General features: G+C 46.2%; 1 protein-coding gene across 5 annotated transcripts in view; it reads left to right on the forward strand.

The window, feature by feature from the left end:
* The window catches only part of ALS2CL (ALS2 C-terminal like), a 104,069-nt gene that overhangs the window by 47,210 nt on the left and 36,854 nt on the right, over positions 1-20,005 (forward strand). For all 5 annotated transcript variants that reach the window (XM_080974019.1, XM_080974020.1, XM_080974022.1 and 2 more), the window contains exons 2-6: positions 9,977-10,085; positions 13,685-13,862; positions 15,753-15,818; positions 18,444-18,609; positions 19,541-19,666. In XM_080974019.1, coding sequence (XP_080830145.1) covers positions 9,977-10,085; positions 13,685-13,862; positions 15,753-15,818; positions 18,444-18,609; positions 19,541-19,666 — 645 coding nt within the window. The remainder of the gene's footprint in view (positions 1-9,976; positions 10,086-13,684; positions 13,863-15,752; positions 15,819-18,443; positions 18,610-19,540; positions 19,667-20,005) is intronic.

Here is a 20,005-nt window from a genome sequence, read left to right on the forward strand (position 1 = left end):
ATGCAGAAATGAATTGTAGGAGGGGGAATTGCTAGCACAAATGTGTGCGCTTGGAAAATGCTGACGCGTTTAAAAACCTGCAAGCTGCTGCAGGAGTGTGGAACACTAAATTTAACACTGGAAAAAATGGGGGGGGGGACCTAAAAAAAATGGAAATTGGCAGATTTCCCCCCCAAGCCTGTGGATGCATCTACACCATACATTTCAAACTCCCCCTCCAAAAAAAGAATCACGGGTGCTGGGAATTATAGCTCTGTGGGGGTAAACTACAGTTCCCAAGATTATTGGGAGTGTGTGAGAAATGTGCTTTGAATATATGGCATGTATGCAGCCTACATTTGCACCTGATGTGTGGTAAAGTAGTAGTAGTAGTTGTTGTTATTTATTATTATTATTACAATTAAGTTATTAACATCTAAAGCACCATTTCAAGGCCATCTGATGCTGTGGGTTAAACCACACAGCCTAGGACTCGCCGATCAGAAGGTCGGCGGTTTGAATCCCTGCGACGGGGTGAGCTCCTGTTGCTCGGTCCCTGCTCCTGCCAACCTAGCAGTCCGAAATCACGTCAAAGTGCAAGTAGATAAATAGGTACCTCTCTGGCAGGAAGGTAAACGGCGTTTCCGTGCGCTGCTCTGGTTCGCCAGAAGCAGCTTAGTCCTGCTGGCCACTTGACCCGGAAGCTGTACACCGGCTCCCTCGGCCAATAAAGCGAGATGAGTGCTGCAACCCCAGAGTCGGCCACGACTGGACCTAATGGTCAGGGGTCCCTTTACCTTTACCTTTACCTTTACCTTTACACATGGGATAATGCAGAGTTGGTGAAGCAAAGGACGTCTATTTGCAGTGTGGGAATTTGGTTGTACAGTATGTCTGGGTTTCTGCCTGTGAGACCTACAGCAAGATACGTGCAGAAAATCTCACAAGCTGGCCTTGACAACCTTTTGCAAGGATCCCTTGTGGGCGCCACCTTACACCCTGGTTTTGACGCTTCTTTTGCGCCTTGCTCACTAGAGCACCAAGTGGATTTCCCCCATTTCCTCTGAGGCATCGGGGATGGTGGCATTCGAGGAACTGAGCAGCGTGGCATTGCATTAGGAAGGTTCTCTTTTTGAGATGATTCAGTTGGGTGGCTTTTCCTCTGATTCTCTGCTGTGGGGTTGCCATATCTGGAGTCGGAAAGCAATTCCTGACAGGTCAGGTGGAACCGTTGTTGTCTGTTTTTCCTTGGAATAATAATAATAATTTATTATTTATACCCCGCCCATCTGGCTGGGTTTCCCCAGCCACTCTGGGCGGCTCCTAACGGAATAATAAAAACACAATAGAACACCAAACATTAAAAACTTCCCTAAACAGGACTGCCTTCAGATGTCTTCTAAAAGTCAGATTGTGGTTTATTTCCTTGACATCTGAAGGGAGGGCGTTCTACAGGGTGGGCACCACCACCGAGAAGGCCCTCTGCCTGGTTCTCTGTAACCTCACTTCTCATAGGGAGAGAACCACCAGAAGGCCCTCAGCACTGGATCTCAGTGTCCAGGTAGAACGATGGGGATGGAGACACTCCTTCAGGTACCGTATTTTTCGCCCTATAGGACGCACCGTCCCATAAGGCGTACCTAGTTTTTTGGGGGGGAAATAAAGGGAAAAAGCCTGGACGCGCTGAGCTCAGCGCACGCGGGCTTCAGCATGCAGGCAACTCTCCGCAAGCAGCGGGAGCGCTCCCGCTGCTTGCGGAGAGGTCCGCGAAGCCTGCATTCACCCCATAGGACACACAAACATTTCCCCTTCATTTTTGGAGGGTAAAAAGTGCGTCCTATAGGGCGAAAAATACGGTATACTGGGCCGAGGCCGTTTAGGGCTTTCAAGGTCAGCACCAACACTTTGAATTGTGCTCGGAAACGTACTAGGAGCCAACGTAGGTCTTTCAAGACGGTGTTATGTGGTCTCGGCGGCCGCTCCCAGTCACCAGTCTAGCTGCCGCATTCTGGATTAGTTGTAGTTTCCGGGTCACCTTCAAAGGCAGCCCCATGTAAAGCGCATTGCAGTAGTCTCTCATTCAGTTGGAGGCAGCATTCCTCTGGGCTGCACTTTCTGAGAATCACAAATAGGAAGTGTGCTTGGTGGCGTTTGGGCTCAACTGGTGGGCACCGACGCTTTCTGTTCAGAAAAGAGCAGCCCAAATGATCACAGGGATGAAGCGGTTTCCTCTATGAAAAAAGTTGCAGCTTTTTTGGGGGGGGGGTTGGAGTCAGAGGGGATGTACTGGAAGTTTATAGAATTATGCATGGCACAAATAAAGTGGATACAGTGGTACCTCGGGTTAAGTACTTAATTCGTTCCGGAGGTCCGTACTTAACCTGAAACTATTCTTAACCTGAAGCACCACTTTAGCTAATGGGGCCTCCTGCTGCTGCGGCGGCGCTGGAACACAATTTCTGTTCTCATCATGAAGCAAAGTACTTAACCTGAAGCACTATTTCTGGGTTAGCGGAGTCTGTAACCTGAAGCGTATGAAACCTGAGGTACCACTGTATAGAGAAACGCTTTTCTCCCTCTTATAACACTAGGACTAGTGGACAGTGAAGCTGAGCGTTGGAAGATTCAGGACAGAGAACTGAAAGTCGTTCTTAATGCAGTGCAGTCGAACTATGGAACTCCTTGCCACTAGAAACAGTCCTGCCCACCAATTTGGATGGCTTTAAAAGAGGATTAGACAAATTAATGGAGGAGGAGACGCCTATTGATCGCTTCTGTTGTGCCGCCCAGCTTGGAGGCAGTAGTGTTTCTGCTGGAAACCTGTGCCAGGACTGAAACTCTCTGTGTCTTGCATTTCGTTCCCTACGATGTGAATCGTGCCGGAGAGGCGAAACTCCCATTCAGAACCGGGAGACAGCGGGGCGCCCTCCCTGGGCTTGAACTCTGAGGTTTTCCTGGCAACGGAAAGAGGCAGTTTTTGTCTGTGCTGAAACTTGCTTTTTCTTCCCTTTTACCTCTTTCGTTTCTTTCCTTGGGCTTGAATGGAAGCTTTCCTACCGCGGTCGGCTAGGCCAAGGAATCCAGCCTTAACTCTTGCAGCGTAAACAGATGCCAGGAGAGTTAGTCATGGGGAGGGACTGGCGTCCCTGGAAGGCTGGACCAGGTGAGAGGCTTAAGCCGGAAGGCTGCGAGAAAGGCTTGCTCATTCGCCAGAGACTTGAGGATTCACTTTGGGGTTATAGGTGGGGACCAGCCTATACGTGTAGGTGGAGGGGTGTGTGTGTGTGTGGAAGACTTCCAGAGGAGTGTACCAAGTCAGTCTGCATGGGGATGGAAGAACGACTTCTTAATGCTTATATAAAACTTCCTGCAAGTGGAAAAATAATATTTGGGATCCTATATTGAAGATTGCAAGCCACATGATAGGAGTATATGAAGGTTTCTACAGGTGAAACTCAAAAAATTAGAATATCGTGGAAAAGTTCATTTATTTCAGCAACTCTAGGATTCTGTCTCAGGGCGGTTCGCAGCATAAAAATACAAGACAGAAATACAAAATGTGTAATAAAAACGAGACCTGGAAGGAACCCTGAAAGTCATCTAGTCCATGGGTAGGCAAGCTAAGGCCCAGGGGCCAGATCCAGCCCAATCGCCTTCTCAATCCGGCCCGCGGACGGTCCGGGAATCAGCTTGTTTTTACATAAATAGAATGTGTCCTTTTATTTAAAGTGCATCTCTGGGTTATTTGTAGGGCATAGGAATTCGTTCATTATTATTTTTTTAAAAAAGAGTCCAGTCCCCCACAAGGTCTGAGGGACAGTGGACCGGCCCCCTGCTAAAAAAGTTTGCTGACCCCATTCTAGTCCAACCCATTGCAATGCGGGAACCGCAGCTAAATACACAAACAGAGACACGGCTATACCCCTGTCTGCTCCATTCACCAGCCCCCTATGTTTTCCCCTACATTAACCCACTTTGCTTCCCCCTTTCCTTCCCCCTTCATACAAATCCTGGATTCTGAAGATGCACTCCTGATGCTCTAATGGGTGTTGCGTGACGACAGCCTTACATTTCTATGCATATAGGAAGATATCATCCGGAACTGTCTAGAGTGGTGTTCAAGGCTAGTTCTGATTCAAGAGGTCCCCAGTGGCAGATCTGTCTTCTGCCATGAACTTGCTTGTCGGCCTTAGGCTGTGAGGTTGTGGCTTCCCCCAGCCTTGTGCCTACCATTGGAGATGGAGGAAGAATGCCCATCTACCTTGCAGAGTTGTTGTAAAGGTTTCAATTTGAAGGTCAATGGTATTGGCTCCAGAATCCCAAGCGATACCCATTTGGTTCCATCAGGCCTTGAAAACCCATTTATTGTAAGCTGCTTTTAGTTGAGATGCAGAGGTGAATTTCTTGAGGGTCCCCCCCACACACACACACAAAAAAACCCAATGTTAAAGAAATAAAGATCTGTACCATAGACGGGTCTCACCAACTCCAGCAACATGGTTAACGTCTCGCATGTTTCCTGATTTTAGCCAACAGCTGTTACAAGAGCCAACTTAATATTCCTTCCTGTTATGGGTCTAATATAGAATAAGAAAAATGTTCTGGTTTTCGGGTGTGTAAATGGGGTCAGGGGGGGAATCTTGCTGGCAAAATGTCAGGGGAAACCTGGATGTATGGCAGTGCGATGGAAAAAGCAGCGAAAGCAGCTCCCAAAGTAAAAGTAAAAAAGGGGGTGGTCTCCCCCAAAAAGCTCAACACTTTGCAGGTGTCAGGAATTTTTCTTTTCGAAATATGACAATTGACGATCATTCCCCTGAAACTTTACTCACGAGGTCCACCCCCCCCCCTAAAAAATTGTCACATACTGGACTGGGGGTGACTTCTGCTGTCAAGTCTGAACAGTGACTGTTGAAATATTCAACTTTCATTGACCTGGTGGCCTCCAGATTTTGGGTCCCCACTCCCCCCCAGCCCCCAGCCAGCATGCTCAATGGTCAGGGCTAATGGGATTTGTGGTCCATCACAGTCGAGAGAGTGCCAGATCCCTTACATTAAGAGATTTTTCAGGGCCCTTTCTCCACCAGCCATGGCAGGCAAACATACTTACTTCGTGTTAAGCTCACTGCCCAGAATATTCGCTCCTCCAGCTCCACCATCCCAAGGTCTCATTCTTCCTCAAAAGACTTTGTTCTTTCTCCCTTTCTGTCCTGTAGATGCGGATTATCCTTCCATCATTTCCCTTTCTTTTTTCTTTTAGCTTTTAAGGCATCGTACCTCAATTCGCTTTCTCACCTCTTCCCTCCCAGTTCCATTTTCCTTTTGTGCTGCGTCTATTAGATGGTGAGCCTGCCGGCAGGGACTGTCAGTGACCCTGTTTAGCTCCCAGACAGCATGACCCAACAGTTGGGGGTGATGAGAGCTGTATTCCAGCAACGTCTGGCTGGGACCGGCTAGCGGAAGGCTGAAAGAATGGAACAAGTGAATGAATGAAATGACGGCCGCTGTGAAAGTTCCCCATTTTGCGAAAGGCGTGGGGCTGCTTCTTATGAATGGACTTGATGCACATTTTTTCCTGTTGCATCACACCTGGCTTTGTTTGGTTTCCTGTGTTTGAAACTCAAACCAGGCTTCAATAAGGCTTCAAACAGGCTTCAATACCTGTTGAGTTTTTTGTTTTATCTTTCCTGGAAGAGAAGTCTCTTGTGCCTTTTTTTTTTTCCCAGCAGGAAAAGGGAGAGGGGGAAAATAGCCAACCTAGCATCACCACCCTGGTGCCCCTCTGGTCGTTCAAGGTCACCAGTATAAGCAAATGTCTGTCTCATTCAAGAGACATATTCTGTTGTTGTTTTAGTCGTTTAGTCGTGTCCGACTCTTCGTGGACACGCCAGGCTCTCCTGTCTTCCACTGCCTCCCGCAGTTTGGTCAAACTCAAGTTGGTAGCTTCGAGAACACTGTCCAACCATCTCGTCCTCTGTTGTCCCCTTCTCCTTGTGCCCTCCATCTTTCCCAACATCAGGGTCTTTTCCAGGGAGTCTTCTCTTCTCATGAGGTGGCCAAAGTCTTGGAGCCTCAGCTTCAGGATCTGTCCTTCCAGTGAGCACTCAGGGCTGATTTCCTTCAGAATGGATAGGTTTGATCTTCTTGCAGTCCATGGGACTCTCAAGAGTCTCCTCCAGCACCAGAATTCAAAAGCATCAATTCTTTGGCGATCAGCCTTCTTTATGGTCCAGCTCTCACTTCCATACATCACTACTGGGAAAACTATAGCTCTAACTATACGGACCTTTGTTGGCAAGGTGATGTCTCTGCTTTTTAAGATGCTGTCTAGGTTTGTCATTGCTTTTCTCCCAAGAAGCAGGCATCTTTTAATTTTGTGGCTGCTGTCACCATCTTCAGTGATCATGGAGCCCAAGAAAGTAAAATCTCTCACTGCCTCCATTTCTTCCCCTTCTTTTTGCCAGGAGGTGATGGGCCCAGTAGCCATTATCTTCGTTGTTGTTTTTTTTATGTTGAGCGTCAGACCGTATTTTGCGCTCTATAGAACCTTTATTCTCTAGAATGATGGAACTCACAAGTGGATGAGACTTTTCTTTTTCTATATCTTGGTTATTTTTAAAGGGAATCTTTGTTATGAGTCAATATTTCTTTATTTTATTCCCCCTGCTTCTTTCTTTTGAGTGCTTTAATGATTAAAAACTTTATAACAGAAGTATACAATAGATATTATAGGCAAAATGAGAAATAAAAATAAACCGTTATTCCTTTTTTAACTTAATACTTCCTTTGTACATCCATTTGTGATTAAATTTGTCAAGACTTCTGATCTTCCCCTTGCATCCCCGATTTAAACACGCGCTTAAACTTTACTTTCTCCATATTATTTGAGTTACTATAAATTTTGTTTTGTACCGTTATCCTATTAACCCACCACAGCTCAATCAAGAACTTCCAACTGATAGATCTTTTGACAGTGTTGTTTTTACATGAACTCTATAAATACCCTGCTCTCTGGAGAATTTTTCAACAACAAAAAATGGTTACGAGTCAATATTTAATTATCCCTGCTGCTTTGTACATTTGTGCTTCCAGGTGGTGGTGATTTCTGGTTTAAAAGACTGAATCTTTGTTTTCTGTTTCTTTTTGTAATGTTTGCACGCTTCTTCTGTTAACAAGTCAACAAGACCAAAAAAGAATGGAAGAAGAAACAGCAGCAGATATCAGCAGATCTGTCGGTTTGACTTGCATTCCAGAAATAGGAGGAGTCGGGGAACATAAGCAATTTTCACTCCCGTTTCTGTTTCTGTTGCAATTCTCCGACACCCTTTCGGTGCAGGGCAGGTGAAACTGCAGCTGCTGTTGTTGTTGTTTAGTCGTGTCCAACTCTTCGTGACCCCCTGGACCAGAGCACGCCAGGCACTCCTGTCTTCCACTGCCTCCCGCAGTTTGGTCAAACTCATGTTGGTAGCTTCGAGAACACTGTCCAACCATCTCGTCCTCTGTTGTCCCCTTCTCCTTGTGCCCTCCATCTTTCCCAACATCAGGGTCTTTTCCAGGGAGTCTTCTCTTCTCCTGAGGTGGCCAAAGTATTGGAGCCTCAGCTTCAGGATATGTCCTTCCTGTGAGCACTCAGGGCTGATTTCCTTCAGAATGGAGAGGTTTGATCTTCTTGCAGTCCATGGGACTCTCAAGAGTCTCCTCCAGCACCATAATTCAAAAGCATCAATTCTTCGGCGATCAGCCTTCTTTATGGTCCAGCTCTCACTTCCATACATCACTACTGGGAAAACCATAGCTTTAACTATACAGACCTTTGCTGGCAAGGTGATGTCTCTGCTTTTTAAGATGCTGTCTAGGTTTGTCATTGCTTTTCTCCCAAGAAGCAGGCGTCTTTTAATTTTGTGGCTGCTGTCACCATCTGCAGTGATCATGGAGCCCAAGAAAGTAAAATCTCACACTGCCTCCATTTCTTCCCTTCTATTTGCCAGGAAGTGACGGGACCAGTTGCCATGATCTTCGTTTTTTTGATGTTGAGCTTCATACCGTATTTTGCGCTCTCCTCTTTCACCCTCATTAAAAGGTTCTTTTATTCCTCCTCACTTTCTGCCATCAAGGTTGTGTCATCTGCATATCTGAAGTTGTTGATATTTCTACCGGCAATCTTAATTCCGGCTCGGGGTTCATCCAGCCCAGCCTTTCGCATGATGTCGTACTCCTTTCCCAATGTTGAACCAATCAGTGGTTCCATATCCAGTTCTAACTGTAGCTTCTTGTCCCACATAGAGATTTCTCAGGAGACCGATGAGGTGATCAGGCACTCCCATTTCTTTAAGAACTTGCCATAGTGGTCGACACAGTCAAAGGCTTTTGCACATAGAAACTGCAGCTACTGAGGACTAATTTGGGAGCCCACTAAGTAGAAGCAAGCAGGGAGGGGGAAAATCATGGCACTGTAGTTCATTTCTTTTACTGGTACCCTGAATATGCAAAAATATCTCTCCTCCCATCCTGTTAGATTTGCCTTCGCTCATCGCAAAGGACTTCCCGATATCCTTTTGGTGGCAAACCGTGGGGGAGAATGAAAGTTAATTTATCAACTGACCATCATAAGCTGCAGCTTCCTGTTTTCCACATTAATCATACCACTTCTGGAGAAAAAGCTTTCTAAAAATGGCACTGAATCAGTGGTGTTTCTTCAGCTGGGTTTTGCAATGGGTTTCCCCAGTAGCCTTCTCCCCTACAGATTTTGTCAAGCTATGACTGCCACCAGCTGTCAGTAAACACGGTCAAAGGGTCAACATTACCCAGAGGGCACCAAATTGGGGGAGCTAGGCTTATAACACTGAAATAGGAAAATATTCATTTCTGGAAAAGTGTTGCCAGTCCTTATTGTTGTTCTTTTTTAAAAAGGGGGTTTAGGTTGTATGCTTGGGCTCCCTTCCAATCCCTGTATCCAGCAAGTGTTAAAATCTAAGCAGGGATAGAAATCCCTGGAATAGCCAGGTTAGCTTCCTGGTGAGGCGATGGGCTATTAAGGTAACAAAGGAAGTGGTTCTGTGCCAGATGAAAAATGCGTAGGTCCCCCTTTCTCAACTTGTTGGGCAGTTATCTTTCCACAAGGGCCGACAGTGATGCAGAAATCCAGCATCACCTTTGCCAGGCATAGGCAAACTTTGCCCGCCAGATGTTTTGGGACTACAGTTCCCATCATCCCTGACCACTGGTCCTGTTAGCTAGGGATCATGGGAGTTGTAGTCCCAAAACATCTGGATGGCCAAGTTTGCCTATGCCTGGCCTGAGCTCTGTGAGTGCAGCTTTCTCCCGACTGAAGTTCAGAGTGTTTGAGGACCAGGACATTTGCAGGGAAACCAAAATGCTTGTTTACAAAGCTATTGTACTACCAACCTTACTGTGTGCTTGTGAAATGTGGACCACTTATAAACGCCACCTCCAACTCCTCGAAAGATTCCATCAACTGTGTCTCTGAAAAATGGAGGTTTCTGCAACGCGCAATGAAGATTTGTGAATGTTACACAATGTTAACTTAAGTGTCCGATGCAGATTATGCCGAGTTCTTTTATTGCTCCAAACCCTGCTGGAATCTTGTATACAGTGGTACCTTGAGTTACATACGCTTCAGGTTACAGACTCCGCTAACCCAGAAATAGTACCTCGGGTTAAGAACTTTGCTTCAGGATGAGAACAGAAATTGTTCTCCGGCGGTAGCTGGAGACCCCATTAGCTAAAGTGGTGCTTCAGGTTAAGAACAGTTTCAGGTTAAGAACAGACCTCCGGAACGAATTAAGTACTTAACCTGAGGTACCACTGTATATGCCAATAAAGATTTGCGAATTTGATTTTTTCAACGTGGTTCAGGCTACTTGGGTTGGGATGGGGCTTCATAAACAGCAAGCTGGGTGGCTGGTTTTTATTCTCATTTTGCAGCTCCGGTCTAATTTGGAGTCTTTTGTGTTCTCCCCTATTTCCTGATCCCTGGCAGGACATGAGCATCACAGACGTTGCTGCCTCACTGCTTAGGACGGAGGATTCCTTCTCTGCCTGCCTTGCTCGGATCAACAGCGTTGTCCTCCAGGCCCTCCTGCAGTCAGGTGAGCGCAGAGGGCAAACTTGTGTAGCGTGGGCATCCTGGCCTTGAAATTTCACACTCTGTGCCAGGGATGAAGGAAGGCTCTTCGGCACCCGGTGCGGTGTGTTGAGGGGCGGGGCAAACCGCCCAGCAGCGCATGCGCAGCGCCACTACGTACGGCGCATGTGTGTGCGCTGCTATGTATGCCGTACGGACGGCAGGGTGGTCCTCTGCTTGTGGCTGCAGCAGGGGGCAAATATAATTATAGTAAAAATACAGTGGTACCTCTGGGTGCGAACAGGATCCATTCCGGAGCCCCGTTCGCATCCTGAAAAGAACGCAACCTGCGTCTGCAAGTCGCGATTCGCGATTCGCCGCTCCTGCGCATGCACGTGACATCATTTTGAGCGTCTGCACAGGCACAAGCGGCGAAACCTGGAAGTAACCCGTTCCGTTACTTCCGGGTCGCCGCGGAGTGCAACCCGAAAATGCTTAACCCGAAGCAACATTAACCTGAGGTATAACTGTAATAATAATAATAATAATAATAATAATAATAATAATAATAATTTATTGTTTATACCCCGCCCATCTGGCTGGGTTTCCCCAGCCACTCTGGGCGGCATCCGAACGGATTATTCAAAACAGTACAGCACCAGATATTTAAAACTTCCCTGAACAGTGCTGCCTTCAGATGTCTTTTAAAAGTAAAATAGTTGTTTATTGCCTTGACATCTGGTGGGAGGGCGTTCCACAGGGCAGGCGCCACCACATCAGGTGCCTCCCATCAGATGTCAAGGAAATAAACAACTATCTGACTTTTAGAAGACATCTGAAGGCAGCCCTGTTCAGGGAAGTTTTTAGTGTTTGATCTTTTATCACTTTTATCATAATAATTATTAATAATAATCTTTTGGGAGCCGCCCAGAGTGGCTGGGGAAACTCAGCCAGGTGGGTGGGGTATAAATAACATATTATTATTATTATTTAATTTTTAAAAAGTTAAAGGAACTCAGTTTCCCCAAGTTCCTGCTCAAAAAAACCCCCTGAGTCTGGGAAAAGCTGGTTAATGGGCTAAATCCTGACTTTGCCATTTCAAGAGTAAAAAGGTAAAGGGTAAAGGGACCCCTGACCATTAGGTCCAGTCGTGGCCGACTCTGTGGTTGCGGCGCTCATCTCGCTTTATTGGCCAAGGGAGCCGGCGTACAGCTTCCGGGTCATGTGGCCAGCATGACTAAGCTGCTTCTGGCGAACCAGAGCAACGCACGGAAACGCCGTTTACCTTCCCACCAGAGTGGTACCTATTTATCTACTTGCACTTTGATGAGCTTTCGAACTGCTAGGTTGGCAGGAGCAGGGACCAAGCAACAGGAGCTCACCCCGTTGCAGGGATTCAAACCGCTGACCTTCTGATCGGCAAGTCCTAGGCTCTGTGGTTTAACCCACAGCGAGTAGACCTCTTGAAATCCATTGGATTCAGCCAACACAGGGATGACTGACTTGTGGACCTGCCAGATCTTTTGTTGGAGACGAACTCCTCCCATCTCTGGCCAGCATCTTCCCAAATTTTGGAGCAGTGAGCACTGAACTTGAGTATTGGTACCTGAATCAAAGAGCGCCTGTCAGCTCTTAGGGGGCGCTTTTGCATCACACCTCAGTGGCAGAACACCTGGCTTGCATGCAGAAGGTCCCGGGTTCAAATCCTGAAATTTCGTAGTAAGGCTGACAGAGGCCCTTTCCTGAGACCCCAGAGAGCTGCTGCCACTCAGTGTGGACTTTATGGAGCAGGGCGGATCAATGCTCAGACCTGGCATTAGGAAGCATCCAACGCATGGGTAGGCAAACTAAGGCCCGGGGACCGTATCCGGCCCAATCACCTTCTAAATCTGACCCGTGGATGGGTCCAGGAATCAGCGTGTTTTTACATGAGTAGAACATATCCTTTTATTTAAAATGCATCTCTGGGGTATTTGTGGTGCATAGGATTTTTTTAAAAAAATATATCTTTATTAATTTAAAATAAATACATTTATGAAAAACAGACGTACATACAAGTAAACAAACATGCAATCAAACAAATAACAGAAAAATCAAACCACCGCACTACAAGATACAAGAAAATTAATATAATCATCATCATATGTACTACTGGTTTTGAACACAATTATAAAATTCATAGAGAAGAAATTTAAAACTCACTCTGCTTTTTCTATCTATTACTTTATACCGCACAGTTACATATTTCTTATATAATTTCTTTTTACCTCCCTACAAACTTATATTTATACAATGCAGGGATCAGTTTAATTCTGCCAAGATGTTTCCTTTTATTCCATAGTTTTCTAAATATTCTTTAAAGATTCTCCAATCCTTATAGACTTTTTGTTTTGGCTGGCCTCTTACTCTTCCTGTCGCTTTCACTAGCTGCAGATATTCTACCATTAGGATTTGCCAATCTTCCGTGTTGGGTATTGCAGCTGTGGGGCATAGGCATTTGTTCATTCCCCCCCCAAAAAATATAGTCTGGCCCCCCACAAGGTCTGAGGGACAGTGGAAAAGTTAGCTGACCCCTGATTGAGAGTGACTAGTGGGGTGCCACAGGGTTCTGTCTTGGGCCCGGTCTTATTCAACATCTTTATCAACGACTTGGATGATGGACTCAAGGGCATCCTGATCAAATTTGCAGAAGACACCAAACTGGGAGGGGTGGCTAACACCCCAGAGGACAGGATCACACTTCAAAACGACCTTGACAGATTAGAGAACTGGGCCAAAACAAACAAGATGAATTTGAACAGGGAGAAATGTAAAGTATTGCACTTGGGCAAAAAAAAAAATAATGAGAGGCACAAATACAAGATGGGTGACACCTGGCTTGAGAGCAGTACATGTGAAAAGGATCTAGGAGTCTTGGTTGACCACAAACTTGACATGAGCCAACAGTGTGACGCGGCAGCTAAAAAAGCCAATGCAATTCTGGGCTGCATCAATAGGAGTATAGCATCTAGATCAAGGGAAGTAATAGTGCCACTGTATTCTGCTCTGGTCAGACCTCACCTGGAGTACTGTGTCCAGTTCTGGGCACCACAGTTCAAGAAGGACACTGACAAACTGGAACGTGTCCAGAGGAGGGCAACCAAAATGGTCAAAGGCCTGGAAACGATGCCTTATGAGGAACGGCTAAGGGAGCTGGGCATGTTTAGCCTGGAGAAGAGGAGGTTAAGGGGTGATATGATAGCCATGTTCAAATATATAAAAGGATGTCACATGGAGGAGGGAGAAAGGTTGTTTTCTGCTGCTCCAGAGAAGCGGACACGGAGCAATGGATCCAAACTACAAGAAAGAAGATTCCACCTAAACATTAGGAAGAACTTCCTGACAGTAAGAGCTGTTCGACAGTGGAATTTGCTGCCAAGGAGTGTGGTGGAGTCTCCTTCTTTGGAGGTCTTTAAGCAGAGGCTTGACAACCATATGTCAGGAGTGCTCTGATGGTGTTTCCTGCTTGGCAGGGGGTTGGACTCGATGGCCCTTGTGGTCTCTTCCAACTCTATGATTCTATGATTCTATGATTCTATGATTTAACATTTGCTCCTTGCCCTACCTTCTCTGCTTGCGCCGAAGGGTCTTTTGAGAATGCGAAGCTCTTGGACGAGCTGAACGACCGCTTCCAAGTCATCTGGGACCTGACGGAGGAGAGCTACAGAACTCTGAAGCAAACCTTCGGCGTGTCAGAATCCGTCAGCATCCAAGACCTGTACCTGGCCCAGAAAGCCGACTTGTTCCTTGACGCTTACATCCAGTGAGTACAACCACAAACCCGTGGAGGCAGCGTGCCGTAGTGGTTAGAGCAGAGCTTTCCAAACTTTTCCTGTTGGCGACGCATTTTTTAGATGTGCGTCAATTTGCGACGCAGTAATTCAGTTTGGCTAGCAAACCGGCCGGCTGCCCGCTCTCTTTCCAGACCTGGGAGGAGTACAAGGAGCGTTTGTGCGACTACACACTGCAGCCGACACACTAATGTGTCGTGACACAGAATTTGGAAAGCTTTGCGTTAAGAGTGACGGCTTGGACCAGGGCCAGATTTAGGTTTGATGAGACCCTAAGCTCCTGAAGGTACTGGGGCCCTTTATATGTCCAGCTGTCGTTTGTCAACAACAAACTCGCTGTTTTTTGTGTTGAATATATGCTATATGGTAATTTATGGACCTAGCCGGTATTTAAAGCTATTTGCACATAACAAAATATGTAAGGTAAAGGTAAAGGGACCCCTGACCATTAGGTCCAGTCTTGACCGACTCTGGGGTTGCTCATCTCGCTTTATTGGCCGAGGGAGCCGGCGTACAGCTTCCGGGTCATGTGGCCAGCATGACTAAGCCGCTTCTGGCAAACCAGAGCAGCACATGGAAATGCCATTTACCTTCCCGCCGGAGTGGTACCTATTTATCTACTCGCCCTTTTGACGTGCTTTCAAACTGCTAGGTTGGCAGGAGCAGGGACTGAGCAATGGGAGCTCACCCCGTTGCGGGGATTTGAACTGCCGACCTTCTGATCAGCAAGTTCTAGGCTCTGTGGTTTAACCCACAGCGCCAACCATCTCCCTAACAAAATATGTATTTTATCAAAATAACTTTTGTTATTGCCAAATGCCAATGTGTTTGCATTATTAAGTTTGCTATGAATAAAAAATCATTTTAAGTAAGAGCTTAATAATTATTTCACTACAGTGGTACCACAGGTTAAGTACTTAATTCGTTCCGGAGGTCCGTTCTTAACCTGAAACTGTTCTTAACCTGAAGCACCACTTTAGCTAATGGGGCCTCCTGCTGCTGCCGCGCCGCCAGATTTCTGTTGTCATCCTGAAGCAAAGTTCTTAACCCGAGGTACTATTTCTGGGTTAGCGGAGTCTGTAACCTGAAGCGTCTGTAACCCAAGGTACCACTGTATTAATATACTTCTTCTTCATTGTATTTCACTATTAATATACTTCTTCATTGCATTTCAGTTCAGTAATTACTTTGATAAAATACATGTTTTGTTATGTGCAAATTGCTTTAGATACCTGTTAGCTTGCCCTGACCTTCCCATCAAACTTTTGTAAAAGAGCATTGCAAAACGTCTGCAAAGTTCCTTCAACAACAACAATCTTTATTACGGTCCAGAGACCCAACAAATCATCACAAAGCAATACACAATTCATACAGCCTACCTCCAGGTTAAAGAAGCATTTTGTTCAGAATATAGGGATCATTGGTTCTTGCAACCACTGATAAAAACTTTGCCACTGCTAATGTTCTAGCATTTGTCCAGTCTTCCAATAGGAAACTGACATAGAGAGCCTCTGATTTTCCCGGGAAAGGTACCAGCAAGGGTAGTATTAGTTCTGCCCTGGCTTGCTCATATTTTGCACAGTGAAACAAAATATGTTTTATGGAATCGATGTTTTGGGGACATGAGCAAAGTCTGTCCTGGTAGGGAACTCCTCTCAACCTGCCATCCAACACTGCAGAAGGAAAGACATTTAGTCTGGCTTTGGTGAAAAGCCTTCGATAGTTTGGTACTGTCAGGTTTTTAATGTAAGATGTTAACTTAAAGACATGCCCATATTGTACTCCTACTGCCAGCAAAGTTCCTTCAGTCCCGGGGAGCTCAGACACGCAGCCTAATGCTTGTCCCGATTTATTTTAAACAGGTACTTCTCCACTTTTGCCAGTTGTGTCGTGACCCAAGTCTTTGACCATGCTGCCAGGAATAAAAGGTGAGTGTGGCTTGTAGCATGCTTGAAGACCCTGCAGGATCAGGCCAGTGGCCCATCTGGTCCAGCATCCTGTTCTCACAGCGGTTAACCAGATGCCCATTATGGGAAACCCACTAACAGGATCTGAGCGCAAGAGTTGGAGGCCATCACTGTTGCAGGGAGTTCCGTAGTTTAACACTGCACTGCATGAAGAAGTAATTTCTTTTTATCTGTCCTGAATATTCCTACATTCAGCCTGATCGGATGTCCACAAGTTCTAGGGTAATGAGAGAGGGAGAAGGACCTTTCTCTCTCCACTTTAAATGAGTTTAAAAGAGAATTAGTCAGTTCTAATTAGGGAAGCTTTTAATGTTTGATGCATTACTGTATTTTAATATTTTGTTGGAAGCCGCCCAGAGTGGCTGGGGAAGCCCAGCCAGATGAGCGGGGTATAAGTAATATGTTATTATTATTATTATTATTATTAATAATAATAATATTAGAGAAGTCTATTGATGGCTACTAGCCAGGATGGCTGTTCTCTGCCTCTGCAGTGGAGGCAGTGGTGATGATGATAAATTTATTATTTATATCCCGCCCATCTGGTTGGAATTCCCCAGCCACTCTGGGCAGCTCCCAACAGAATATTAAAAACATGATAAAACATCAAACATTTAAAAAAATCCCTAAACAGGGCTGCCTTCAGAGGTCTTCTAAAAGTTGGATAGTTGTTTATTTCCTTGACATCTGATGGGAGGGTGTTCCAGAGGGCAGGTGCCACCACCGAGAAGGCCCTCTGCCTGGTTCCCTGTAACCTCACTTCTTGCAGGGAGGGAACCGCCAGAAGGCCCTTGGAGCTGGACCTCAGTGTCCGGGCAGAGCGATGGGGGTGGAGACACTCCTTCAGGTATACTGGGCTGAGGCCGTTTAGGGCTTCAAAGGTCAGCACCAACACTTTGAATTGTGCTCGGAAACGTACTGGGAGCCAATCTAGGTCTTTCAGGACCGGTGTTATGTGGTCTTGGTGGCCGCTCCCAGTCCCCAGTCTAGCTGCCGCATTCTGGATTAGTTGTAGTTTCCAGGTCACCTTCAAAGGTAGCCCCACATAGAGCGCATGGCAGTAGTCCAAGCGGGAGATAACCAGAGCATTCACCGCTCTGGCGAGACAGGCTGCGGGCAGGGAGGGTCTCATCCTGCGTACCAGATGGAGCTGGTAGACAATGATGCTTATGAAGACCAGTTGCTAGAAACCACAGGAGAGGAGAGGTCTTGTGTTCAAATCCTGCTTGCTGGTTTCCCATAGACATTTGGTTGGCCACTGTGAGAATAGGATGCTGGACCACTGGCCTGATCTATTCTTATGTTCTTACAAAAGCATTCTATATGAAGGAGCCTTAGGATTCCCCTATCACACACAGAGAGCAAATTTGCTGTAATAGAATCCACACTGAGGCATGACTTGTGGTCGCATTAATTCATCCTCTGGCCTCCCGCTTGTGGGAATGTTCAGGGATGCAGGAGAAGAATATATTGTTTGATTATAGCCTTTCCAACTTGTGTTAACAAGTTCACAATTTAGCAGAGTAACATTCCCCATTTTAAACTCATAGCGGATGCATTTGCTCAGGCTCGCTAAAGCCTTTATAATAACTGTTCTGGTTGTTGTTGTTTAGTCGTTCAGTCATGTCTGACTCTTCGTGACTCCATGGACTAGAGCACACCAGGCACTCCTGTCTTCCACTGCCTCCCGCAGTTTGGTCAGACTCATGCTGGTAGTTTTGAGAACACTGTCCAACCATCTCGTCCTCTGTCATCCCCTTCTCCTTGTGCCCTCAATCTTTCCCAATGTTAGGGGTTTTTTGCAGGGAGTCTTCTCTTCTCATGAAGTGGCCAAAGGATTGGAGCCTCAGCTTCAGGATCTGTCCTTCCAGTGAGCACTCAGGGCTGGTTTCCTTCAGAATGGATAGGTTTGATCTTGCAGTCCATGGGACTCTCAAGAGTCTCCTCCAGCACCATAATCCAAAAGCATCCATTCTTTGGCGATCAGCCTTCTGTATGGTCCAGCTCTCACTTCCATACATCACTACTGAAAAAACTACAGCTTTAACTATACGGACCTTTGTTGGGAAGGTGATGTCTCTGCTTTTTAAGATGCTGTCTAGGTTTGTCATTGCTTTTCTTCCAAGAAGCAGACATCTTATTCCCTCATAAAAGATAAGACACGACACGGTCTTCTATAAAAGTATAAAAAGGTTTACTCACACATCATTCTGTTCACAGTTGGATCCCAGAAGGCAGACTTAGCTTAGAAAAGTATCATACACCTGGAAACTATCTCATAAAGAGACAGTCCCTTTGTCCTCCCTTGGCTGGAGGCCAAGAGAGTATCTTTGGCTAAGCAGATGTTGCTTCTTCGATGCATGTAGTCAAAGAGAGAGAGATGACTGCCCTGCCCTGTGCTTTTGTTGCATGTAGAAGTTGTCCCAGCCCAGAAGGAAACAGGAAGTTTACCTGCTGGCTGGACAAACATTCCTCCCCATGGGTAAACATGTTCACTCTAGGAATGCTGTACTTCACTGCTCTTGTGTTTCACATCCCACACCACTCACAGCTTGTTTCTGTCTTGCCAACTCTGAATCATTGCAGCGATTTCTGGAAGAGCCACAAGCCGTCGCTGCAGCAGTTCCTCAGCGACTTCTCCCCGGGGACGTCAATCGCTGTCGCTCTCCACACTGTGCTTCACAAGCCCTTCTGGGAGCACCTCCAGAAGTACAGTCTGGTCTTTTCCCAGCTCAAGGAAGCTCCTGGCCAGGTAACGGATCCTGTACACCTTCCAGTAGGCAGCGTTGCATAGTGATTAGAGCGCTGGGACCTAGGATTCAGGGGACCTGGGTTTGCAACCCCAACTTGGCCCTGAAGCTCACTGGGTGAGCTTGGCTCAGTCACCACCTCTCAGCCTTACCCACCTCACAGGATCAGCGTTGTGGTTTGGGGGATTAATTGAGGAGGGGGAGAACCGGGTCGCATCACCTTGAGCTCCTTGGAGGAAATGCAATAATAAATAAATAAAGGATATATAAAAATAATTTAAAATAAGCTGTTAGACTTGTCTGTGCAGATTATTTTATTTTATTTTGGTGACGTAACCCGAGGTACCACTGTATTTGTAAATAAAGTGCCAAGTGGTTTACATAACGTACATTTTTTGGACAGAAACCAGAAGTTAAAAACCATGTGGCCTAAGAAAAATCATAATATGAATAATACAAGGAGTTAGAAATAGCAGTAAAAAACTAAATTGTATTTAGCTTATGCATCTGGGGTAGGTTTGCCAAAACAGAAAAGGTTTCAGCATGTGCTGGGAAATAGTATAGTGAAGGTACCTAATGTCAATGGGCAGGGAGTTCCACAGGCTAAAAGATTGATTCCTTGTAAGTGTGGAATGGACATTATGTGTTCAGATAGGTTGCAATTTTATGCATGGTGCTAAAAGTAGAGGACTGGTGGTAGGATGTCTCCTAGCAATTCTCAGCATGCTTCCTGAGCTAGATTCCCAAGGATTTTTGTGCGGTAGGAGTTATATGCTACTTTGCAAACAAAACAACAATAATATAATACAATATAATAAAGAAATAACATCCACTTTTCCGGTGGTGTAGATCTGCCTTTTGGTGATTTTTTTTTTTAAAAAAGGAAAGATTTCTGAAGATCTATGTTGTTGTTGTTTTATCCCCACCTAACAGAACCTGGTTAAAGAAGTGAGCGAAGCTGCCGAAGGGTTTGCAAAGCTTCACTTGTTTATTTGCCAAGCTTTGGATGAAGCCAACCTCACCCGGAACCTCTGGAAGTCCCTGGGCCACAAGTTCACGGTGCGTCACAGAGGGGAAACGGTTGGGAGAGGTCTTAGGGCTCCCCTGGAGGGACGCGGGTGGCGCTGTGGGTTAAACTTGCCGATCAGAAGGTCGGCGGTTCGAATCCCCGCGACGGGGTGAGCTCCCGTTGCTCGGTCCCTGCTCCTGCCAACCTAGCAGTTTGAAAGCATGTCAAAGTGCAAGTAGATAAATAGGTACCGCTCTGGCGAGAAGGTAAATGGCGTTTCCGTGCGCTGCTCTGGTTCACCATGACCCGGAAGCTGTACGCCGGCTCCCTTGGCCAATAAAGCAAGATGAGCGCCGCAACCCCAGAGTCGGCCACGACTGGACCTAATG

Source organism: Podarcis pityusensis (assembly GCF_964106645.2).
Source record: "Podarcis pityusensis genome assembly, chromosome: 12".
In the NCBI taxonomy this organism is placed as follows: domain Eukaryota; kingdom Metazoa; phylum Chordata; class Lepidosauria; order Squamata; family Lacertidae; genus Podarcis; species Podarcis pityusensis.